Consider the following 26,905-nt stretch of genomic DNA (forward strand, 5'->3'; position numbering starts at 1 on the left):
CACAACATCATGCTTTACACCACTTGTCAAGTTTCTGTCTCTACCCTTGCTCACTACCATAGCTAAAATCACAGTGGAAGAACTTCGCTTCATAGTTTATGGCCGTGATTCCAGTTAAATAATTTTTTATATAAATTGACTGTATGGCATGGCTGCATCTGTTTCCACGTTCAGATGAAGTTTGATCTTTGGAAATTCACTTTTAAATGGTTGGAGATACTTAAGGCAACTCTGACTAAGCTTCTGGAAACCAGCATCTCCCATCCAAAATCTGGAACTAACTGAGCAGAAAATTACTCTTTGTACTTCTTTGTTTTTCTGCCTGTATTAGCTTTCAGCCAGGTAAGGTCCCTGATCCAGCTCTGCCTGTGGCTACAAAAATACAGGTGCTGGCACAGGGGGACGAGGGAGGGAATGCATCACCATCCCTTCTGGCAATAACATCCATTTTCAGCTGGTTGAATCAACCATGAAATGCACAAATTAAAGTTAATAAGGACTTCAAGAACACAGCTGTAGATGTTCATTCTTGTATCATTAAATAATGTAGATATTAAAATTCATTTCCTCGCCCATGTTCTACCTGCTATAAGGTAAAGAAGCCACGATGAACTCACTGCTAGGATGATCATTAGTTATGAATACAAAACTTCTGGAACTAATTGCGTTAAGAACAGAAAAACAGGTTTGTGGTGGAGTTCTCGTGACAGCAGCATTGGTGCTGACTTAGAGAACACAACGAACCTTAAATTTCTCCCTGCAGCATGAACTGTCCTGTCCTTGGGGAATCTCAAATAGAGTAGCATACATGCTTGCAAAGTAACAAGCATTTTCTGTACCATTTTCCTTGGCATATGCTTATTACATAAAGAACACAGAAATGACTAATGTACAGAAAAAATAAAAAACAAGTCCAAGGTTCATAAAAGTTGCCTCCAATACGTTTATACAGCTATTTAGTGGCTGTGTCACCAAACTTACTTTTATTCAAAAGAAGATATACATTATGGATCTACACCATGGAAAGACAATAAATTGACTCCCACAAGATAACTTGTAATATGCTAATAGCTTAACATGTTGATGTTTAAATAGTATTTTTTAATATGTATTGTGAAATAAAAATGTCTTGTGCACATGGAGTACACTAGCCCAGCAGTAAGGACTAAGGAGCTGACACACAACTAGAAGTTAATACCAACAGAAATTAAAATCCTACGTACCAAATTCTAGTCTGAAAGGTATTCTGCATCTCCATTTAAAAGCAAACTGCACCTAGCCCCAACACTTTCTAGTTGAAAATCTGATGCCATCGGAGCTTTACCAGTATTACAAAGCCACAGATTCAAGGGACAGTACTTTCATACATTTAAGAGATACCACTTTCCTTTTGTACACGACAACCTGCTGCAGTGATTCAGGTAGTCAGGAATCAGAATGGCGAAACAGTACGCCAAAAGTTTCTTATTATTCCTGTAGCCAGGATATCATCTTCCTTAAACTGAAACCTCTGACTCCCACTAGACCACAACAAGCTCCTACCTTAGAGATTAACATAAATCAAGGGGAAAAAACATAATCCCCTTCTACTGCTCAGTTACAGAGTCCACTGGGTATGGACTGTTACTGCAACATATGAAAGCTTCAGGTTCATCTTTAGAAAACCCACTTTTTCAAGGTGCGTACCTTCATCTCTTAAACTTCCCCAAGCTTCTCCATGTCTAGCTGTCTTACTGGAAATTGAAACTACACGAGTGTAGGACTAATGGACAAGCAAAGCTGGAAGGAGGGAGAGCACGTATCTCCTTAACTGGAGTTTTCATAACAAATTTGGAAAGAGGTGCCACAACAATTCTGAAGTGTTGAAACCCCACCACAAATCGCTCTACAGCACTCTCCGTGATTTTACTTAGGGTTGCTAATCAATTATTTAAGAATTGCCATCATTTAAATAATATCCTAACCTCAGTAAGGTTATGAGCAGATGTGTAACAGTTAGTTAAGGGTGAGCTACAGAACAAGTGATAGTAATTCCCAAACACCAGCAGCAGGGCAAGACATAGAAGGGCGTTCTATTTTAATAACAAAAGATAAAACAACTTGAAATGCCACAGTAAAAGGGAAAGGGCCTCTGGTTTGAAGTACAAATTACAAAACAACAAAGCTCAAAGTGGTTTGTTAAACGTAGATCTCCAACAGAGAGAAGAAGGTGCTAGTTGTCTCTCCTTGCCAAGCTGAATGCCAAACTGGAAAGTGTTTTTGTTTCATACCCTGCACACAAGCTCAAACAGAACAATTCGAAGTACTCTTTATTCACTGGAAACATTAAGAAAATGCTTATATTCAGTATTTATATTAAACCAGTTTTAAAATCAGCGGCAATGAAAAAGAAATCTGGTATTTAAGCTTTTATGCAAAAAGTAAAAACAAAAGGTCTACGTGCGACTGATGCCAGTGCCTTTCAAAAATGTAATTAGATTTGTGAGTTTCTACTCAAAAAGGAGTATTAATTTTTCTTGAAAAACATTAAAATTGCAAGACAACATAGATTTTTAAAATTCAGAGTAATCTAATTCTCCACCAAAAAATGTTATAGTTCCTAAACAATTAAAATATTTAACATAAATTATATTTCTCTAATTTAAACCTGAAATTATAAAATGCCTAATTTTTACTTTTTTTTTTTTGTTACTCGTTTTAACTGCTGCTCATTTAACTGATGTTGGCAGATGCAAGCAATTCTATGTGCCTAAACACGTACTCCAAACTAATGAAATCTGGCCATCTCCATACAACGAACCTGATACCCATCCTCAGCATATGGGATCTCAGCAACCACTTACAATGCACTATCACAGAAGCCTACAACGAAGTTATTCACTGGCTGCTAGACAGCTGCACAATGCACTGATCCCACAAACTGCTATCTAGCTAGGTTGCATCTTTACAGCCTGTTGAAATACAAATTTCAAGTACACCTAGCTTCCTTGGGAGGTTATCAAAGTGTATCAGCAAGGAAGACACACCAGTAACAGAGCTAAACTGGAGGGAATCAAACAACTGTTGGCTTTCCTGCATGGACTGCTCACCCTGGAGCACACTGAAAGATGAGGAGCACAAACAGCATAGCGTATCCCAGTCTTTTGCAAAAATAACACATGCATCTCCATGTCTCAGATCCTCAAGAGAAAACACACAAAAAGTGCAGCAACAAGAGAAATAACAGGTAAGTGTAACTTGGCACACACACACAACCTTTTATCTTGATATCAACTCTGCCAAACTGGCAACCATTTTCTCCACTGTTTACAGATAACTCTCATCTACCCAAACTCTTCAATGCAGCGCACAACTGTATTTCATAGAATCATAGAATATCCTGAGTTGGAAGGGACCCTTAAGGATCATCAAGTCCAACTCTTGACACCGCACAGGTCTACCCAAAAGTTCAGACCATGTGACTAAGTGCACAGTCCAATCTCTTCTTAAATTCAGACAGGCTCGGTGCAGTGACCACTTCCCTGGGGAGCCTGTTCCAGTGTGCAACCACCCTCTCTGTGAAGAACCCCCTCCTTATGTCAAGCCTAAATTTCCCCTGCCTCAGCTTAACCCCGTTCCCGCGGGTCCTGTCACTGGTGTTAATGGAGTAATGTCTCCTGCCTCTTGACACCCCCTTACGAGTCAAAAAAAAAAAGATACCCCCTTTCCTTAGTCAAATATGGATAAATAAATCTAATTCAATTCTCCCATTTTTATCCTAGTACCATATCACAGAGTCAACCCCTTCTCCAACATGTAATGCTCACCTCTAATTTCTTGCTATCACAAATTATTTGCAGCTGGTTCTGAGCAACCTGCCCTGGGTGTCCCTGCTTGAGCAAAAGTTGGACAAGATGACCTCCAGAGTCATCCAGACTCAGCCATTCTGTGATTTCTTTGTTCAACAAGTGCCAAACCTCCTCTGCTTGAGCTTTTCCTACTGCTCAAACCTCTCAGCATCATACTTTTTAAATAAAGTTACAGTATTTCAGCCTTAGATCATCAACCTCAGCAATCCCATCCAAATAAATTCCATTTTTCTGATGTGTCCTGGCTTCCTGTCCTCTTTCATGCCAAAGTCATTCTCATTTCTATTTACATTAGTCCTTTTCCCCTACAAACCAAAAGCCTATTTTCAAGCCCCTGCCCCCCACAGCTACCCCTGCCACACTCTTGTCCAAATCCTTCTAACTTTTGTATCTTTATACATTGAAATACATCAATTTTCTTCTTCTACCAAGACATCCAAGATCACAATGCAGACAACTCTCAAATCCTCAAAGCAAAGGCCCTGGAAGATGGTTCATCAGGCATGCAGTATTAAGTGAATCCACATGGTACCAAAGCCAGTTTCCACATGGATTTCTGACCCACTATTTTTACCTACGTATTTTGAGTGCTTTCAGCATTAACAGAATTTAAGTAGATTTTCCTCAGAGGCAGCCTATGTCTTGAACATATGTTTTGCTAACCCTACTATCAAATTTCAGGATCTTATTCTTACATTTGGGTGTACAAGAACACTTCAAATTGCTGCTGGAATACCCTTAAATATGCATAGTTGAAGAATTCAGTTGACAAAATACAGGAAGCTCTATTCAAAAGACGAAGATGTAGATAAATTCTTTAAACTGAAATGGTTAGGACTGCTTCCTAATAATTACTGGGCTGAACCAACCTTCAGAACACTTTCAAAGAGTTATAAAAACATAACCTATAAAGTAGGTTAAGCACATTATTAAACTGTAAAGAATTCAGGCACAATTCCAGGGTAATTAGTCTTGGATTTCATAACATGGTACTTCTGAAAAAAAGTGTGGCTAATATAGCTAAGTAGATAAATTGCAAGTCATTTGTTATTTTTTCTTAATTCCTTCTTTTCTCTCTGAAAATAGTAGCATATTTGAAGTTTCCTCAGAAAAGTTCAAATCTGTGGTTGGAAACTATGATGACAAATGCATCATGAAGTGTTCAAGAAGAAGAAAGGTTTTTTTTTTCTTACCAGTCACAGATATAAAATGAAGTCTAAGAAGAAGAAAAACAGGTAACTCACAAACTGATGGTATAGATAACATGGTAATGTCTATTTGGCACTCGTTTACTGCACTGAATGAGAGTAAAAAAAAAATCATCGGGTATCTAAGTTTTGGTTGTGTGTGTACATGTATGCCTACAAACGTATATTGAACTCCATGCAGAAAACAAGCATAAACAGCATAAAGAAAAACAGTTGCTAACAGTTTTAGGCTATGTGCAGCAAACGACTTTGCAGTACAGATAGAAATGGACTTCCAGAACAGTTTCTACAGCTCTGGCTTGGCAACACAACAATTGCCATCTGTTTTGTGTTCGGAAGGGATAATTCTGTCAGAAATACATGATCACATAATTAAGTGGAATATTAGTGGAATAGTGTTTGAGCACAGCATAGCTGAACAAAGATTGCATAGGAAATTACAGATTTCCTACTTGGTAGTTCTTGTCATTGCAACCATAGTTTAATTTCTGACCCTTCTGACAACAACTGCGTACATCAGTAAGAAATTACACATTATTCCTTTTTTAGATAGCTATTTTATGGAAATCTAAAAACATCACATTCACAGTTGTTCAGAAAAACCGCATAAGATTTACAGTCAGCAACTGCAATTTAACCTTCCTGAGGACATACGTTCGAAAGGAAGATGACAAGAGACACTTTGTCAAATAATTTACTCATATTTGGACATAACAATCTTGAGTTCCATTCCAGATGCAGAAAACACCAAGTGTTTGTAGGCAGATGCCTTTTGTTTTAACCTCAATCTTCTCTTAAGCTGTATTTCTGTTTTACCATCCATCTCACAACCTAACCAAAACCTCTGTCTCTCCTATCCACCTGCATCCTCTTCCATACACACGTGTTCTGTCCAATCTTCTCATTACCCAGCTAATCTCTCTCTCTCCAGTCCTTGGATCTTTTCATCTAAAACCCACTGCCTACCAATCCCAGCTGTTCTCATATTGATTCATAGGATTTCTCTATATCACTCTGTGTCGTGGTTTAACCCGGCCGGCAGCTAAACACCACGCAGCCGTTCGCTCACCCTCCCCCCTCCCTCTCTGGGACGGGGGAGAGAAATGGAAAGTGAAGCCCGTGAGTTGAGATAAAGACAGTTTAATAAGACAGGAAAATAATAATAACAAAATAATAATAACAATAATAACAATAATAATAATATGGTGATAATAGGGAAATAATAATAATATGTACAAACAAGTGATGCACAATGCAATTGCTCACCACTCGCTGACCGATGCCCAGCCTAACCCCGAGCAGTCCGGCCCCCTTCCCCCGGCTAGCCACCCCTATATATTGTTTAGCATGACGTCAGATGGTATGGAATACCCCTTTGGCTAGTTTGGGTCACCTGTCCGGGGTCTGTCCCCTCCCAGCTCTTACTGCACCCCCAGCCTGCCCGTTGGCAGGACAGAGCAAAAGGCTGAGATGTCCTTGGCTTGGTGTAAGCACTGCTCTGCAACAATTAAAGCATCGGGGTGTTATCAGCACTCTTCTCATCCTAAGCCAAAACACAGCATTCCACCAGCTACTAGGAAGAAAATTAATTCTGTGCTAACTGAAACCAGGACATCTATCCACCCCTTATTCCATACCATTTATGTCATGCTCAGGTTACACTCTTTTCCATACATTCTAATTAGTCACCTATAGTAATCATGGTAGTGATAACATACAGTGTAATATACTAATTAACATGGTACAATTCAGTTTATGGGCTATTCTCACCCAGTATTAAATCTCCTTGAGGTACACACCGGACCTCTCCGTTCTTTTGCATCACCCACCAAGTGTATCCAGGTCCCTGAGCGAAAACAATTCCACGAATAGGTTTGCCTTTTCCTGAGGCAGGAGTAGCCCAGACTGTTTTACCCAGCATATTTTTTACATGCACTACAGGAACCTTATCCCCATCTACAGTACGTAACAGGTTTGATTGGGCAGGTCCAGCTCGGTTGGTAGATCCCCTAGTATTGACTAACCACGTGGCCTTTGCCAAATGCGTATCCCAGTTTTTGAACGTCCCAGCGCCTATTGCTTTCAAGGTAGTCTTTAACAGGCCATTGTATCGTTCAACTTTCCCGGAGGCTGGTGCATGATAGGGGATGTGATACACCCATTCAATACCATGTTCTTTGGCCCAAGTGTCTATAAGGTTGTTTCGGAAGTGAGTCCCATTGTCTGATTCTATTCTTTCTGGGGTGCCATGTCGCCATAGGACTTGCTTTTCAAGGCCCAGGATGGTGTTCCGGGCGGTGGCATGAGGCACAGGATATGTTTCCAGCCATCCAGTGGTTGCTTCCACCATTGTAAGTACGTGGCGCTTGCCATTGCGAGTTTGAGGGAGTGTGATGTAATCAATCTGCCAGGCCTCTCCATATTTATATTTCAGCCATCGTCCTCCATACCAAAGAGGCTTTGACCGTTTGGCTTGCTTGATTGCAGCACATGTTTCACAGTCATGAATAACCTGTGCTATAGCGTCCATGGTCAAGTCCACCCCTCGATCACGAGCCCATCTGTATGTTGCGTCTCTACCTTGATGGCCTGAGGTGTCATGGGCCCATCGGGCTATAAATAATTCACCTTTATGCTGCCAATCCAGGTCCACCTGAGCTACTTCAATCTTAGCAGCCTGATCCACCTGCTGGTTGTTTTGATGTTCTTCAGTAGCCCGATTCTTGGGCACATGAGCATCTACGTGGCGTACTTTCACAGCCAGGTTCTCTACCCGAGCAGCAATATCTTGCCACAATGCAGCAGCCCAGATGGGTTTGCCCCTGCGCTGCCAGTTGTTTTGCTTCCATTGCTGTAACCATCCCCACAGGGCATTTGCTACCATCCATGAATCGGTGTAGAGATAGAGAACTGGCCATTTTTCTCGTTCAGCAATGTCTAAAGCCAGCTGAATGGCTTTCACTTCTGCAAACTGACTCGATTCACCTTCTCCCTCAGCAGCTTCTGCAACTCGTCGCGTAGGACTCCATACAGCAGCCTTCCATCTCCGATGCTTCCCCACAATACGACAGGACCCATCAGTGAACAGGGCATATTTCTTTTCATTCTCTGGCAACTGGTTGTACAGTGGGGCTTCTTCAGCACGACCCACCTCCTCCTCTGATGATATCCCAAAGTATTTGCCTTCTGGCCAGTCCATGATCACTTCCAATATTCCTGGGCGACTGGGGTTTCCTATTCGAGCCCGCTGAGTAATCAGTGCAACCCACTTGCTCCATGTAGCATCAGTTGCATGATGCGTAGAGGGGACCCTTCCCTTGAACATCCAGCCTAGTACTGGCAATCGGGGTGCTAGGAGGAGTTGCGCTTCAGTACCGACCACCTCCGAAGCAGATCGAACTCCTTCATATGCTGCCAATATCTCCTTTTCAGTTGGAGTATAGCGGGCCTCAGATCCTCTGTATCCCCGACTCCAAAACCCCAGGGGCCGACCTCGAGTTTCCCCAGGTTCTTTCTGCCAGAGGCTCCAGGTGGGGCCGTTCTCCCCGGCTGCAGTGTAGAGCACATTCTTTACATCTGGTCCTGTTCGAACTGGCCCAAGGGCTACTGCATGGACTATTTCCTGCTTGATTTGTTCAAAGGCTTGTCGTTGTTCAGGGCCCCACTCAAACTCATTCTTCTTACGGGTTACTTGGTAGAGTGGGTTTACAATCAGACTGTAATTTGGGATGTGCATTCTCCAAAACCCCACAACACCTAGGAAAGTCTGTGTTTCTTTTTTGTTAGTTGGTGGAGACATAGCTGTTATTTTGTTGATCACATCCATTGGGATTTGACGACGTCCATCTTGCCATTTTATTCCTAAAAACTGGATCTCTCGTGCAGGTCCTTTGACTTTATTTTGTTTTATGGCAAAACCGGCTTTCAGAAGGATTTGGACTATCTTCTTCCCTTTCTCAAAAACTTCCTCTGCTGTGTCACCCCACACAATAATGTCATCGATGTACTGCAGGTGTTCAGGAGCTTCCCCCTGCTCTAGCGCAGACTGGATCAGTCCATGGCAAATGGTAGGGCTGTGTTTCCACCCCTGGGGCAGCCTATTCCAAGTATATTGGACTCCCCTCCAAGTGAAGGCAAATTGTGGCCTGCACTCTGCTGCTAGAGGGATGGAGAAAAATGCATTAGCGATATCAATTGTGGCGTACCACTTGGCTGCCTTCGATTCAAGTTCATACTGAAGTTCCAGCATGTCTGGCACTGCAGCACTCAGTGGTGGCGTGACTTCGTTCAGGCCGCGATAGTCCACTGTTAGTCTCCACTCGCCATTAGACTTTCTCACTGGCCATATGGGACTATTGAAAGGTGAATGGGTCTTGCTGATCACTCCTTGGCTCTCCAATTGACGAATTAGCTTATGGATGGGGATCAGGGAGTCTCGGTTAGTGCGATATTGCCGCCGGTGCACAGTTGTGGTAGCGATTGGCACTTGCTGTTCTTCGACCCTCAGCAACCCCACAACAGAGGGGTCCTCTGAGAGACCAGGCAAGGTAGATAATTGTTTAATGCCCTCTGTCTCTAAGGCAGCTATACCAAAAGCCCACCGGAACCCTTTTGGGTCCTTGCAATATCCTCTTCTAAGATAGTCTATGCCAAGGATACATGGAGCATCCGGGCCAGTCACAATGCGGTGCTTTTCCCACTCATTCCCAGTCAGACTCACTTCAGCCTCCAATACAGTCAACTGCTGAGATCCTCCTGTCACTCCACAAATATAGATGGGCTCTGGTCCTTTATAGCTCGATGGCATTATAGTACATTGTGCACCGGTGTCTACTAAAGCCTTATACTTCTGTGCGTGTGATGTGCCAGGCCATCGAATCCACACAGTCCAATAAACTCGATTGTCCCTTTCCTCCCCCTGGCTGGAGGCAGGGCCCCCCTAATCCTGGTCAGAATCTTCTTCGTTTCTGTGTTTGAAGGACTGTCTGCTGGAAGTTGGAGCAGCAAACTTTTCGGAGAATCCCTTTTTCCTGATTGTTTTCTTTTGCAACTCACGTACCCGTGCCTCTAGGGTCGCGGTAGATTTTCCATCCCATTTTCTCATGTCCTCTCCATGGTCTCGTAAGTAAAACCAGAGGGTGGCACGGGGTGAGTACCCACCATATCGTCTTCCTTGTGTGGGTGAACGCCTACCCCTGACAGCTGAGACACTGCTTTGTACAGGTGCGGAGGAGAATAATCTCTCTTCAAGTTGGTGAAACTTTTCAGAAAGTGTTTTCTCCCAGGTGTTCTCTTTTGGTCGGTGGACACTGGTTGGTTCAGGTGGGGAGGAAGATAGATTCTCTTTAAGTTGGTGGACCTCTTCAGAAAGTTTCTCCACAGCTGAGACGCAGGCCTGTAAGGAAGAGGAGAGACTTTCTTCGTACTGCCGGAGTTGTTTAGCCGCTTCATCTACTGTGGGTTCCTCATCCTCTTTCCAGGCCATTATTGCCAATGAGCTGGCATATGATGATGGTGCACTCCGTACAAACTTCCGCCACATGGGTCGTGTACACTTGACTTCATCTGGATCTTTGGATGTTTGTCTGAGGTCTGGATCCTCATAAATCACTTCCCGTACGGCTAATTCCCTCAAGTACTGGATTCCCTTCTCCATACTGGTCCACTTGCCTGGTAGACATAAAAGTTCTTCCTTGAAGGGATACCTTTCCCTCACAGCTGAGAGGAGACGCCTCCAGAGGCTGGTGGATTGTGCTCCATCTGCAATTGCTTTGTCAATGCCGGCGTCTCGAGCAAGGGATCCCAGCCGCTTGGCTTCCCTGCCGTCTAATTCCACACAATTGGCTCCAGAGTCCCAGCACCGGAGCAGCCAGGTGACAAGCTGCTCACCTATACAGCGACCAAAATCTTTTCGCACATCTCGTAGCTCGCGCTCGTTTAGGCTTCGGGTAGTTACTGTTGCTTTTTCGGCATCCTCATCTTCCTCCTCCTGAATCCTTGATGGCCCAGCGTCGTCATCATCTTCGTCATCTCTATACTTAGTTTTGGCAGAAGCCTTACCTGGGTTGGCAGAAGACTCTCTGCGTTCTAAACGACCTGAATCTCTATACCATTTTTTCACCTTCTCTACAGGGGCAGCTTGCACTGCTACTGCTCGTTTCTCTGACTTTGTTACAGAGTCTGCTACAGGGGTTGGAATACCCTCTGCAGGGGCAGCTTGCACTGCTACTGCTCGTTTCTCTGACCCCGTTACAGGGATTGGAATACCCTCTGCAGGGTCAACTTGCACTGCTACAGCTCGTTTCTCTGACACGGCCACAGGAGCTGGAGTGGCTGCAGGAGCTGGAGCAGTTGCAGGAACTGGAGCTGTAGCGGCTACAGGAGCTGGAGCTGGAGCTGGAGCAGTTGCAGGAGCTGGGACTGGAGCAGCAGTAGGAGCTGGAGCTGGAGCGGCTTCAGGAGCTGGAGCTGGAGCGGCTTCAGGAGCTGGGGCTGGAGCGGCTGCAGGAACTGGAGCTGGAGCGGCTACAGGAGCTGGAGCGGCTTCAGGAGCTGGGACTGGAGCGGCTGCAGGAGCTGGAGCGGCTGCAGGAGCTGGGACTGGAGTGGCTGCAGGAGCTGGAACTGGAGCGGCTGCAGGAGCTGGGACTGGAGCGGCTGCAGGAGCTGGGACTGGAGCGGCTGCAGGAGCTGGGACTGGAGCGGCTGCAGGAGCTGGGACTGGAGCGGCTGCAGGAGCTGGGACTGGAGCGGCTGCAGGAGCTGGGGCTGGAGCAGCTGCAGGAGCTGGGGCTGGAGCTGGAGCAGCTGCAGGAACCGGATCTGGAGTGGCTGCAGGAGCTGGGGCTGGAGCGGCTGCAGAATCCACCGTAGGGGTCACAGTGGCCGTTGGATCTGTCACAGGGCTTGGAGTGGCCGCAGGGTCTGTCACTAAGTTGATAGCAGTATCAATGGCAGCTCGATAGGCATGAGCCAGGCCCCAGCACGTTACAATGATTTGTGTTACTTTGGAACTGCCAGAATCATGACACCTTTTTTTCAAGCATTCTGCCAGTTTTTGAGGATTTTGCCATTGTTCAGGGGTGAATTTCCAACACACTGGGGGTGCCAACTGCTCTAGATGCCTGCCCATATCCGCCCATACTCCCTGCCACCCACAACTATCCTGCCTCCGGGCAGATCTCCAGATGAGCTCCCCAAGTAGTTGTTTAACTTTAAGCAGAATCTGAAGTGCATTCATGAGGCAGAACAACAAGACTATGGTATTCTGAGTATTCCAGAAATACTCAATATCGTGGAGAGCTATTTTGACAAGCTCAGGGGATAAGAGAGTGGTGAAGGAGGAAGGCAGAGTGATCCAGGAGGATACAGGGGGGGTGAAGGAGAAAGGGAGAGTAAGCAAGTAAGGAAAAATATCCTCCCCTTTCCCCTCCACAGATTGACTCCCTAATGAAAAAAAACAATAGGTATAATTGCTAATAGTTTCCAAGATACAGTTTCCAAAGTACAGAGTCGACGATGTTACTGAATACAAATAACAAGTTAGAGTCATGACCACATATTTCATCGTCTCATAAGCCATTGCTACAACACACAGTACCATAATGATCTGAAACCAGGGCCCGGAGAGGATAAACAACACGACAGAGAGCAAATATGGAAAATAATGTACTATAATACTCAATTTGGAAAACAGGCGCAGCAGAGTTGAGATTAAAGCAATCAGCATTATGACAAGTGACTATTAAGCAGGTCTAATCCTTACACCAATTTTAGTTTAACACACTCTGGTCAGATCTGCCGTTATCTCAACCTTTCGGGCCCCACGTTGGGCGCCAAAAAGACTGTCGTGGTTTAACCCGGCCGGCAGCTAAACACCACGCAGCCGTTCGCTCACCCTCCCCCCTCCCTCTCTGGGACGGGGGAGAGAAATGGAAAGTGAAGCCCGTGAGTTGAGATAAAGACAGTTTAATAAGACAGGAAAATAATAATAACAAAATAATAATAACAATAATAACAATAATAATAATATGGTGATAATAGGGAAATAATAATAATATGTACAAACAAGTGATGCACAATGCAATTGCTCACCACTCGCTGACCGATGCCCAGCCTAACCCCGAGCAGTCCGGCCCCCTTCCCCCGGCTAGCCACCCCTATATATTGTTTAGCATGACGTCAGATGGTATGGAATACCCCTTTGGCTAGTTTGGGTCACCTGTCCGGGGTCTGTCCCCTCCCAGCTCTTACTGCACCCCCAGCCTGCCCGTTGGCAGGACAGAGCAAAAGGCTGAGATGTCCTTGGCTTGGTGTAAGCACTGCTCTGCAACAATTAAAGCATCGGGGTGTTATCAGCACTCTTCTCATCCTAAGCCAAAACACAGCATTCCACCAGCTACTAGGAAGAAAATTAATTCTGTGCTAACTGAAACCAGGACACTCTGCTACATTCAAATGGTCCTACTCACCTTAGTAGCTCCAGGAACCCAGCTACGAAGTTCAGGCAACTCTAAACACATCATAATTAGCTATAGCATGAAAGGTTAAAGGTGGCTGAACTTTGATGGGAATGAAAGAAAAACACCCATGGTACAGATACGACACTCAGTCTGAAAGCAAGGGTAATGCAACACCACAGAGAACAGCTCTTCGCCCTTTCTCTGCCAACCTTACAATTAAAACATTGGGTAGATGCAAGGAGTTCTTAAAATGTACACACTAAGGGTTCTTCTAGAAACCCTGCTTTTTAAAGTCTCAGGAGAAAATTAATACAATATTTTCAGAATGTTAATAATTAAGTACTTCTAATCACGTGGTGTAACAGACTCCATATTTCTTGTAAGGCAAATAGTTTCTAGTACAGAAAACTATTTGATCTTTAAAGAAAACACAGGAGAACTATTTACAGACATCATATTTATTTGCTTAATTCCACATAGTGGCAGCATGACAGGATTCTACATCTGGCATGAGAGTGAAACGGTTATCTGTGCCAACCAACATGAAATGCTATTTTTTCTGTGAAGAAAAATCCCACTACTGTAATCTTTCCAATAATGTATTATTTTTCTGAAGTCAGAGAAGACAGCACTACATGATCAAAAAAATGAAATTGAAATTTTGTATTTCTTAAACAGAACAAAATCTATTAACGTTTTACACTGAAGGTCTCCAACTACTCTAATACTATAAACATAATTAATGCTGACGCATCACCTCCACATACAATTCCAAGAATTTTCCAGAAGTCATCACATAGTACTCTTGCCTCTGTGGTAAATACTGCGTCCAACTCTCCCTGACACAAATTCAACCCTTGGATTGATATGCAAAACATCTCCTCAAGACACTAGCCACAAAGGCAATTAAAATTCACCCCCCCTTTTTCTGAAGATCACATCACAGTAAGCAACCATGAAGTATCATGAAGAGGAAATACGTTATATAAAAAGGAGGAGACTACATGATTTACAAGTATTCTGGAACTACTGAAAACATAGTGCAAAGTAATGTTTTGCTGTTTAGAACAAATGCTGATATAGCTGTCCTCAAAGAAAAGTTTCAAAAAAAAAAAAAAAAAAAAGATAAAAAACACATCACTCTGAAACTGGCAGCAGCCACACCTCAACTACAAAGACAAAAAAAAAAAAATCGAAGTTGCCTAAGGACAGGTATCTTGTTGCACAATATAGTGATGATAAATCCACACTTCCCTACTATGTCACAACTCCGAAGGTGTCTTTATTTAAGTTTAGCCTCAGTTTTGTGAGGTCCATCTAAATATTTTTCAAAACATAACATGAAAAAATGTTCATGTATTATATGCGTAACCAGCACAATGGGCTAGCTCTATCAAATTACAGACTGCCAAATTGCTTTGCAATGGCTAGGTCTTGGCTATTCGTATTTGCAAAAAGCAAAGAAAATAGCATTTTTAACATTTCTTTCAACAAATAAAAATTATAGTTACCTGTGATGTTTCCCAACATATCCTTTGTGTGGCAAACTGAATCTTCACCTTCCCCCTCTTTGAAGTTGCCGATTTCTCCATAATAAAGAGCAATCCCAAGCTGCATTATACGTATAAACATAGGAAGCTGCTGATCAGAGATTGAAAGTTTCAAACTTTCAACTAACGTGTGAATCTATAAAATGAAAGAAAAAAAAAAAAGGCAGTGTCCACATTACATCCTCTTTTAAAATAACTCATTTTCTATATGCATTGTAATAGAAATTATTAAGCAAAAGTTAAAAGCAAAACCTGCAATACAAGGCAAAGGGCTGCAAATGATGACTGTCAAAAACTCTTCAGGTTGCCACAAGAAATTTTTATGTTAAAATCAAATGTAAAATGTTTCACATGGTTGTGTTTGGGTTTTTTTTGTTTGTTTTTCAGTTGTTGCTAATGAATTTTCTAAGTCATGTAAGTGGTTCTGATTAAACTTTTATTTTCATGAACAATTCTTACAAATCTCTACATTCTAAAGGATACCTAAATATACTGGTTTTCATATACAATTTTTTCATATACAAATTCCTTCATTTTGATTCTTTCCTGCTCCTGTCAGTGTTGCAAGTGGACAAGTAATGGCAGGGGAGCAGGGGAAGCATTAATTCCAACTCAAGTGTGGCAAACGAGCGTCTCTGGATATTCCAGTTCTACACTTGCCATTAAGCAGATCTTTCTAAATGAAAGAGTTTTAAAAACATTGGAATTACTAGGATGAAAATTTATCCTCATCTCAATAATCATTTAGTTATTTTATTTAATACTTCAAAATAGTGTTACGACTATGTGTTCGTGCTACAAAAATAAAAATTTAGACTTGATAAGAAAGTTACCTTTATTTAATATTGGAGCTCCATGAAATCAAATTACGGTAATAATGCTATTTTTCTGTAACATTAGGCACATTTGTTATCTCCAGGTCCAGTATCTACATATCAGCTCCGCCCTTAATGTAGGGCCTCCTCATCTGCCTCTAAGCTCACTCATCTCAACAAAATTCATAAAACCAGCAGATAACTACTTTAAGAACTGCCCCCAGGAGCTGGACTCAATGATCCTTGTGAGTCCCTTCCAGCTTGGGATATTCTATGATTAAACAAAACTCACTAAGATGAGTTTGGCCAAAATGTTACAGTATTATAAAGGTTGTAAAAACATTCTAGTCCCTACAGCAAAACCAAAAGAGTGGAAGCCACTATGAATATGGAAGTCCTGGAAACTTTCACTGAACACTAAAAAACAGATTTGCTTTTACCAAGTGAACAATACAGAGTACTAAAGTTTTCATTACAGAGATCTCCACGGCTCTGGAGGAAATGACTGGGTTCTGCTAGCTTTTGTGCTTAGCTGGGAAACAACCAAGCAGCATACAAGCTGCTGATGTGCCAGGAACATCACCTTCAGGTGCACTGAAGCCATGGTCATGTCATGTGCAGCACAAACTTCAAAAGCTTTAAATGTCGTGGAATTAATCTCATTAATTAAGTAGCTAAATTTACCAACAGTGGCTTCTTTTACTTAACTGATGTAAGAAATACAGCTATGTCAATTCAATATCCAAACATTTCAAAGACAAACTTTTTAAATTCACAGGATGCAACCTCCACACATAACAACAAATCATTAAGTTACCAAATGTTAGGGTATTTGTTAGGGTTAACAGGTTATAGAGCTAACTGTGGCATAACTGTATAGCAGTGAAATACTGTAAAATATTTAAGTTAAAGCATTATTACCCTTGGGCCATTATACTCGGAAACATAATAAATATTCACTTAAATATTGATCTGGCATCATTAAACTATGTTTAGATTTGAGTACATTTCTGAACACCATCATTACACAATATTTTGTTTAAACATTCAAGAAAAAAAGAGAAAAAATGAAAAAATAGATAAAAAAGAAGGTAATTGAATTATGTGTAACATAACCAAAAAATCAAAGGGTATATAGGAAAAAAAGGCATAAATTTTTTGAAAAAAAAAAAAAAAAAAAAAAAAAAGATGTGCCTGAAGAAAGGGCAGAGGCAATGAACAATCACCAAGTTAAGAAGAACAGTTTAATATAAATTTGAGTCACTATTACCTCAGTGCACACTAATATGTTTTATTTTAGTCCAGTATCCACTAAAAATACTATAATAATCATTTTTATAACAGTACCATTTTAAATTATATGGAAGACTGTCATCGTTTCCACTACATGGTCTGCTGTTAGAAACTCATAATTTGGCTATAAACTTTTGCTCCATGTTAAAATTTGGCCTATAGGACTTCAGCTAGGTACAACTTCTCAAAATTTACAGAACCATTTAACTAATTTTTTTTATTATTTTTTTTTAATCAGGCTTTTTAACAGTAAGATTTACTGTCTATATACTCTAATCATACTGTCACCACAGAACATAAAGATCATAAGGCCATAAACATCAAGACAAAAGACTATGTTGGACTCTGCTTGCTAATTCTCAATACATTCACACTTCTTGCTATGTATGAGACTTCGGGCTACGTTTGAAACAATAACACAAGCAAAAAATCATTTCCATCGTATTGCGGACACCTTACAACATACAGTATTTTTTCTTAAAACAGGCTGTTGGGGACATTTATTTTTTCCTTACAATTATGATGTTTTCAATTTTAAAGCTTTAGGAAAGATACAAAAGATTAAATAGCTTTACTTCCTTACATGCTGTAAGAGACTAATTGCATCATATGAGTAAAACATAATCAAAAAAATCCTCTTAACAGGATTCTTAACAGCATTGGCTTTTCATCTTACTTGAAATATCCAAGTACATTTTGAAAAACCTCAAAATTGTTCACACAAGATTTTGGGATACCTACTTTAATAATAGATGGCATTTTGGAGTTGAGGTTATCATAAGTAAAGTGCAGACGAGTCCTGAAGGAACATTTGTACAGCAGAGGTTCCTGGTAAAATTCAATTTTACCACTAGCATTTCTTTTATCAAGACATACTGTGCAGTCAGAAAAGTTGATCATCTTCCTCAATACCAGATCAGTGGCTTTAAAAAGAAGAAAGTACATATATATAAGTTAAAAAGTATATTGGATAAGAAAAATAACGTACATACATGTTCTTATCTAGAAGAAAACAATACAAGATACTTGCACGGTAATTACTTAGACCATCAGCAAAGCACTTATGTGATTAAAGAGAACAATTTAGTACACATCAAAGAATGTTTTTCAGCTGCATACTTTAAAAGCAAGGATAAATTAGTTACAGCTATGGAATTTTCATCCATTCCCTATACATTAGTTATGTATATAAAATAAGAGTAGTGCATTGTGTGCAAACATAATACCAATTAATATTATTCTCATTGTTCTCCCCCAAAAAATCCTGTATATTTTGCCCCTTGAGAAATCATTACTGAAATTCCCTGGTTTAGCAGGGACATTCTGTGTGATCTGAAAAACCCCGTGCTCAGATTCTACCTCTATCAGATGTCAGTAGGAGTACCTAGACTTAGAGAACTACTGTGAATACTGGTGATTTAGACTGAGACATTTAGACACTGAAAACCAAATTACAGAAACTTGGTGTGTTTTTTTTTTTCCTGAAAACATGAAGAAATGAGATGTCTTCAAATTGTTATGCCAGTCACTACAATGCAGTGCAGTTTACTAGCCAGCCTTTAGAGAACTTTAATGTGACGTGAACAATTGCAACACATTAAGACACTACTGCTTATTCACAGAAATAGAAACAGATTGCATAAACACTCACCGCCAGTGGCAAGTACAAAATAAAACGCAATCACAGAAGAATAGCAAGGATGAGCAAGGAGGGCTTCAGAATGTGTTGTATAATTATCTGTAATCATGTCTTAAAAATCAATTACAATTTTCCCATCCTTTATTTAAAAAAGCTAATTATTAAGGTAACTTCTGCCTATTTTCTTATTTCTAACATAAAAAGACATTTGTATTAGACTTTAAAAAAATTAATATAAATGTGACTATCATTGATACATAAAGCCAAAAAATATCTACTCACCAGAGATGTCCATAAATGCACGATCCCAAAACTCATCCACTGTATAGCATTCTGCAGAAGTGATATTGACTGAGAGAACAATATCATCCTCCACATATTTTAGTATGAGATTGTTGATCACGATGTTGACGTTGTTTACGACACGCCTAATCAAACTCTGAACGTAACCTATAAAACAAAACAAACATTAAGCAGTTATAAGGAAGACAGTATGTCCAATCTGTTTCTGAAGTGATTATTTTCAAATTGTATTCCTTTGTAATTGAAGACTAAAATATCAAATCAAATATCATTGCCTTTATCCAAAAATCACAGGACTCAAAACCGTTTAAAAGGGCATTCAGTGCAGTCAAGTCAATGAGATCCCTGGAAATAGCGCGGAGAAACTAAAAAGGCAAAATTGTAAATACTAAAAACCTACTACAGCATAACAGATTTTTTTTGTGTGTCAAGAATTAGCTTTCAAATTACATCAAAAATAATTAAAAAAAACCTCTGGATTATTATAGACCAAGAATTCTAATGGCAAATTTTAATTGAAAGTTATTAAGAAATAGGATTGAAAAGATGAACATCACAGTTGCAGTGGAACTTTCCAAATATGCATACATTATAACAATTTTCACCCTCGACTATTTATTTTTTAAAACAGTTAACTAAATATTAATATTCCTAGCATTTTTTCATTCCCATGAGCTAATATATCCACATCATGCTCAACAAGACCCCTGTGAGATATAAGAAAATCAGTTTCTGTCAACAACCAAAATAGTAAGCACCTGCACTGAAGCCTACTGGGATGAAATCCATTTAAATTTTTTCAGATATAATGTGACTGGAAAAATAATCTCTTCTGTGAATTCCCAATATGCAGTAAACACTCATATTTTAACAATATGGTAAAGAAATTAAATGCTGCCCATATCCATGTCTTTTCTATAAAATGAATTTAACTATGGAGCTAACTACCTTACATTGGAAAAGAAACAAGTCTTAAAATTTCTACATTTTAAAAAATAAGACTACTCACATACTCTACCTAAAAATAGACTTAATATATGCCAAAAAAACAGTTAAAATGTGTACAGGTATAAATCCATAGGTTCAAAGGATAGCTTTCTGAAATGTGCATTAAATCAGACTCATTTGTATCTAGAATTTTAATTCAAATAAAACTTAAAATCAACATTGAAACATAACATGATCAGCAGGAGCAGACTCAGGCTGCTACTTCCATTCTACTCTGCTTTTTTCAGCTACTCACAGTTTCATAGTCAAATATTTATTTTCATGTTAGAGTACATGGAATACATTTAGCAGTGATTTTCATCAGTCCCACAACTGCAAGTTTTTGACATCAGTACTTTTTCTTTTTTAAGCATTCAAAACCTTCACCCACCTCCTTTATTAAATGCAAGGCATGCTGTCAGATATCATTAGTAAAATATTTGGATTCTGATTAAGCAGTCATACATTTAGAAAGTGTTTCAATGTTATAATCTTAATTGTAAAACGTGTATCACATTACTTATCATAACTCACATTGCTTCAGTTTATGCTGTTCTTGAGCATATTTTACCCTTTGAGTAAGGTTAGTTTTAACAGGGCAGAAATAACATCCACTCCTCCTGTCAGCTTAATAGCATTGCAATTGTATTGAAACAAAATGTGGAAAATGTTTTAGAGCATTGTCTACACAAACAGGAAAACCAGAAACCCAGCAAAAGTCAAAAATTCCAACAGATTATGTTAGAAATGTGACTGCATTAAGCTTTTTGGTGCAACAATCTAAAAAAAAAACTGGGAAAAAAATACATCAAATTACTTGTTTTTCAGTATTTTCTCACTGACAAGATGGTAATGCATACTTTTAGATTATACGAATTCAATAAACCTGGTGTATGATTGTAATACTTATGGGTATGATTTTAATTTCCATTCACGTGTGAATAAAGTACATAAGAGACCTATTTTCCTCACCAGAGTAGTGTGAGCTGGCAGTCTATTAATAGAAGCAGGCACAAATCATTTAGTTGTTTAAGTGCAGGGTGGAGATATTAGGCAGACTTTATAATTGGAAACTACAAAATCATAAACAGTAACAATTATTTTGTAACAAGATACTTATTCCCTTGAAGAAACTGAAGCTTTCTGCAGATCCAATTTTTTTTTTTTATTTTTCTTTCAAGAAACTTTCAAAGTCATCCTAATTTACGATTTGCTGCTCTGAATTACAGAAACCTGACAAAGTCAGTATCACAGCAGCAAAAACAAGAAATAGAGCGTTCTGTAACTAGATCCTATGGGTAGATTCCAACATTTTTCAGGACAGAACAGAGTAGCAACAAGGACTAACCTACAATCCAAAACATGAGCTTTCATCTACATGTCTTTTTGCCTGGATGCACAAAAAGAGGGAGCAGAATTGTATCTCCCAAATGAAATAGGGGTCAGGAATTTGATAAAAACCTTTACTACGTTCTTCTGCAAAGACATTTCCAATCCAGTGGTGCAGCACACTGTAAAAAGTATAATGCAGGTACCATCGTTCTAATTAATTTTAAGCTTCAAATATACCACGAACGGATTCTTATGAATGAGGATCAGTCTTTTAAGAAAATCAATTTTACCTGTATCTTTTAGCATCCAAAACAAAGTTAAAACAAAACACTGGTAACTTCACATGTAATAAAAAAAAGAAAAGGTTATTGTCTGAAAACATAAGTGGGAGAAAACAGGTGGGGGATGATTCTTACTTGTGTAGTTTTCAAACATAACACTCTGACTATCCTTGCCACTAAAGTTCAGATATTCCACAATGAAGTGACCAAAAATACCAGACAGTCCATAGGGTTAAGTCCTGAGGTTCAGCACAAAATCCAGAGATGCTTTTTCCATATTCTCCAGAACACAGTAGACTGCATTGTGCACTAAGAAATCTGCCTGCAGGTTCAGCTCCAACGCCACAACACCATATCATTGTACTACAGCTCGGAATAGTCTATTGATTCAACAGAATTGGTATCATCAGACTTTTCCCCTACGTTTAGCAGTGCTCTGTTGATCCCAAAGCTAGATTTTTTGATGAGTTCTGCCTAGCTCCATCCCGGAAAGACAGAGCAGAACTAAAGGAGTCACAAAGATTTGTGCAAACAGTAATGACAACAAATTACAACAGTAGTTCAATACCTGTGTCTTCCAAAGATTAAAGCAAAGATAGAGTATATAACTCAACATCTTACTAAAATCCAGGATGGGCAAATTAAAGCTGTACCACAGAGAATAAGATCTTCCTGTAAGGAAGTCTCTACTCCTAATCTATGCTGTTTACTACATAGGATTTGTGATTAAATAAAGCGTTATTTATACATAAAAACTCCCAAACCAGCTGTATTTAGAGAATGTAGCTGCATGGGCAGTGATTCCAAGCCCAACCAATAAGGTAATTTTTTCCCTAATACTCTCTGCATCATTAGGATTCACTACAAACATACTCTATGCAGTTGGCGATGCAATGTGATCCCGATGAAGAAGGTGATCATGCCCTACAGTTTCAAAGAAGCACAAAATGCACCTATAAAACCTATCAAATAGTAACAAGTTGTCACCAGACCTTGTAATCCACTACAGTATTGCAAATACCTTATATATGTCATTTCTGTAATCATTGAGAAGCATGATACATCTATAAAGACGACATGCAAACCAGTTTTCAATGTCCGTGTTGAATTTGGACACGTGGAAACATCTTTTGGAATATTCAACTTTATCAGATGCTAACAGCACAATACACAGGCCTCCAGCCTTTTAGTCCTCTCCCTAAGACTACACCTTTCTGGGAAGGCCACAGATGACGCTAACGGAAATAAACCCAAACCAAATCCTAAAGCCGTCCTAGAAGGCAATATAAGCCTCCGATACGTTGGCAAGTCTTTGCCTCCTGTTGTTCACAGGTGAGACCCCAAGAACCAAACTTCAGCGTGCTGCAAGAGCCAAAGCGCTGTCCATGGTAGGACATGGTGGCTGCCCTGAGTCACTGGAGGTTCGTGGATCCTGGAGATGTGAGAGCCTCCAACTCTGGCTCTACAAGGACCCATTCCAAAGGAAGATGATACCGATGTGTACATAATACTCCACACACTGAACTTCAATGTTCTTTTTTGATTCAAGCCAAGACATGTATAAACTTGAACTGCTAAAAAGACAGAAAAAAAAATAACACAAAACTGTCATGTCTTTAACCCATCTAAAATTACATGCCCTCAGAAGGCAAACTGCAATTCATTCCAGTGCTCTCAAGTTTCATTTTTCTGCACAAAACTAAACCTCATACATGAAATTTCTGTGCAAACTGAGAGACAAAAATAATCAGATAACATAGTTCTTCAGGCATTTTTGTAACATACAAATATTTCCAAGTTCATCTGAGACAAATTCCATGTCAGAAAAAAAAAATAATCAACATATCTACAAGTAAGACAGAGGACTAAATAAGCAACATCTGTCAGAATTACTACTCTCAAAGAGAAAACCTCACCTTTAAAAGCATTTTAAGGATCTGAAAACATGTGGGAAAAGAATTTAATGTGAAACACTGAGCTGTTAATGAGCAATAGAAAACACGGAGTGATCTGAAACAGAAGAACCAGAGCAGCAGAGGATAAAATCTGACACACCACCTCTACAGGACTGTTCTCACACTAACCTAACCCTGGTTACTTACAAACGGGTTATGTAAAATTAAAGATACAACAAAATGGAAGGGAAAGATGCAAGGATTAACGAAGTTCTATTGTGCTTCAGTTCTACTATTGTATAATATTCCAGCATCCTATTCTTCCCTGCTGTATGATTTTCAGATAGACAGAACTACTAAAAGGCAAAATCATTCAGAGGTGTGAAAATAACTTAAAATAAAATTTAGATGTTCTATCATCACTCAAGCACAATCAAGCTTCTGAAATATTATTGCCTACCTGGAGGTAAATCAGGGTCAGGAGAAGCAGATTGCTGAACTCGTCGTGGTTTTACTGCTGATTTCATGCTTTCCGTGGTACTGCGGTTTGTTGAACTAGAACCACAACTTTCATGGTCTTCCTGCTAGAGGAGAAGAAAGCAATTGAGTAAATCAAACAAAGAAGCAAAATAAATGTGGGAAAACCAACTTGGTAAATATTTGGTATATCGAACTTGTAGCCGTACTTTTCCCTCAGTACATCCTGTACATCCATCTAACTACAGAAATGATTACAGAACAAAAAATGTTGTAATTAATACTTCTATTAACTCAAATAATAATAATACTCCGTTATTTAACTACTGATTTCACTTGAACAAAGTACATCTAGCTGCGTTTCTGCTGAAACACTCCTTCACACAAAGCCAGAGCCCTGAAATGAGAAACACTACCTCGTTTTACGAGCTTATGTGCCTGCTCATGAAACAACCTCACACAAGCTGTCAGAGTCATGCCCTTCCTAATACAGCTAATTGAAGCTGCTTCACAATGCAAAATATTTTTGCAGGCTTCTAAAATAAAAAACGTGGCCCCAGAAAAGATAAATGAACCAAAGGCAACTGCTCATCTTGAGCTTTCATATAGCTTATTTAGCTTATTTACTTTCTGGAGTTCAGCAGCAGGAAATATTGTTTGTAATCAGAGATTATGAAATATGCCTTACACAATGAATTTTGCAGACAAGAAAATCCTAATGAGCTGAGCTTAGGTTTTAGATACCCCATCCATATTGCCATTGCATTCCAGAATGACAGTTTAATTATAAAACTCAAATGCAGGAAACACAAGAAAAGTAATGTGAATATTCCTGTAAGCATATTAGGAGACCAGCTTGGGAAAGAAGCAGTTTCTTACAGTTTTTGATGCAACCTGAATTCTCTCTTCAACAGATGCAGCCTGCTACAGGAAATTAGTGGGGTACTCTCTGGGTACTACTGTTATCTGAGAGGGTCTTCACAAAAGAAAGGGTTCAGGCAACAAATATAAAGCACCACAGTATGAAGCAGAGCAGGTGACACATTTCCTTACATGCTCCCTGGCATTTTTAATAATCTTTTAATAATCCTAATTAGGACACAGAAATTTCCCATTACTTGTTTTCTTAATGCTTAAATGAAATTATAAGGAAAAAAAAGTTACACGATCAGAAGAATTAGTCCTGACAAATCTTAAATAGAAATCTACAGCTTCAAAAACAATTCAACAAAGTTTCTTTCTTTCCATTCTATATTTACATAAACAGAACACAGAGGGAAATTATCCAGGAAAGCAGAAATAATTTTTCAGAAAGAAAAGCAGAGATGATGAGCAATATAAGCCTATGCTGAAAAAATTAATAGAAGACTAAACTTATTTGGAGAAAATGGAAAAAGATACATTCGTACTTTGGAATGGGTAGATGATAACTTCTCAAAGAAGGGTGAGCACCACAAAGGATTTGAAGTTTTCTGGTCATTAATATAGAATTCAAACAATTTATATATCTTAAAGAGAAGTTTGGTCATGATCAGATCCTGGAAATCTCTGTTCTTTTTTAAATTACCATGATTTGGCTGTTTTAGTCATATAGGACTCTCACTCTGATACATGAAAATAACATGGATGCTTAGTCATCATCCAGGACTTTCCATTCCAATGCACAAAAAAATAGAATGGGTGTTCAATATCAATTCTGTTTGGAAGAAGCCACTTCATCAAAATAAATGTTTGGTAATCAGGAAAGCTCACCTCTCCTTCACATCTCCAACTTACTGAGAAAAAACTAAAATTACAGACTCGAAGCTAAAATTTTTAAATTACTTTTAACCGAACCCTTTTTCTTGGAAAGTAGTTCATACATACTATGAAAATATATTTTCAGATGAGTCACCAAACTGCTATGTAGTTGCCAGAAAATGAAATGTCAGGGTTACCAACCAGCTCAATTAGCACATTTCCTTCTTTCCCGAGCTCAGACTGTGCAGAGCGCTGTGGTAGGACCACTTAATGATTTGACCTGATAGCACTACATTATGCTCGCCTTTCAGTATTTATGTTGGCTACATGAAAAAGAAAATTGAGGAGGGGAAAAAAAGGCATTCTGTTTTGGAAGTGTTAAGTGTACCAAGCCTGCCGACATTCAGGACTAATTCTTCTGTCCCTATATTGCCACAAGCAAACCTGATGAACTTTTTCATAACGTCAAGCAAAATCTGTGCAACACACTCATCATGCATATCACTATCACTTGAAGATGAAATACAACTGATTTAACTTTCTCCTATTGAACCTGACCAAATATTTGAAAAAAGTTCTTTTAATCATGGACAATACCCCCTCATTTCCTTACGTTACACAATTATGGAAAAGGTTTTAAGAGCTGTATGGTTTGTTTTATTTTAACACGAACACACAATGTTTTCACAACAGCTACTGATGCTTTCCAAAATAAGTGTTGCATTCTTTAATTGCAGAAGACAATACCAGTGGCTGTGACCTTAGAGGAACCGCGTTCCTACTTAAGTCCAAAAGCTTTCTCTATCTGCACATTTCTGCTCAATGTTAGCTTTAAGAGCACGCTATTAATTTCTCAAGCATGTGGCCGTCTCATAAGCCCAGAAGTAAAACATGTTCATTAAAGAGATGTGAAAAAGTTCCAAGTGAACTGCCAAAACTAGCATAATTATGAAAATATTTAACACTGGAAACAACTGAAATCACACACTGTATATAGATTACAGTGATGTCATCATAAACACGCAGCCAAAACGTACTAAAACTACTACACTCTAATAAATCTAGCTCACACCAG

The 26,905-nt window shown here is 39.6% G+C and overlaps 1 protein-coding gene across 8 annotated transcripts in view; it reads right to left on the reverse strand.

The window, feature by feature from the left end:
* VPS13B (vacuolar protein sorting 13 homolog B) overlaps positions 1-26,905 on the reverse strand; it is a 465,257-nt gene that overhangs the window by 400,931 nt on the left and 37,421 nt on the right. For 5 of the 8 annotated variants that reach the window (XM_072034433.1, XM_072034431.1, XM_072034435.1 and 2 more), the window contains 4 exons: positions 24,074-24,197; positions 19,098-19,265; positions 17,918-18,099; positions 15,030-15,204 (listed from right to left, as the gene is read on the reverse strand). In XM_072034433.1, the coding sequence (XP_071890534.1) occupies positions 15,030-15,204; positions 17,918-18,099; positions 19,098-19,265; positions 24,074-24,197 (649 nt within the window). The remainder of the gene's footprint in view (positions 1-15,029; positions 15,205-17,917; positions 18,100-19,097; positions 19,266-24,073; positions 24,198-26,905) is intronic. The other 3 variants (XM_072034434.1, XM_038173544.2, XM_072034438.1) reach the window with 1 other exon arrangement.

The sequence above is a fragment of the Anas platyrhynchos genome, chromosome 2 (assembly GCF_047663525.1).
Source record: "Anas platyrhynchos isolate ZD024472 breed Pekin duck chromosome 2, IASCAAS_PekinDuck_T2T, whole genome shotgun sequence".
In the NCBI taxonomy this organism is placed as follows: domain Eukaryota; kingdom Metazoa; phylum Chordata; class Aves; order Anseriformes; family Anatidae; genus Anas; species Anas platyrhynchos.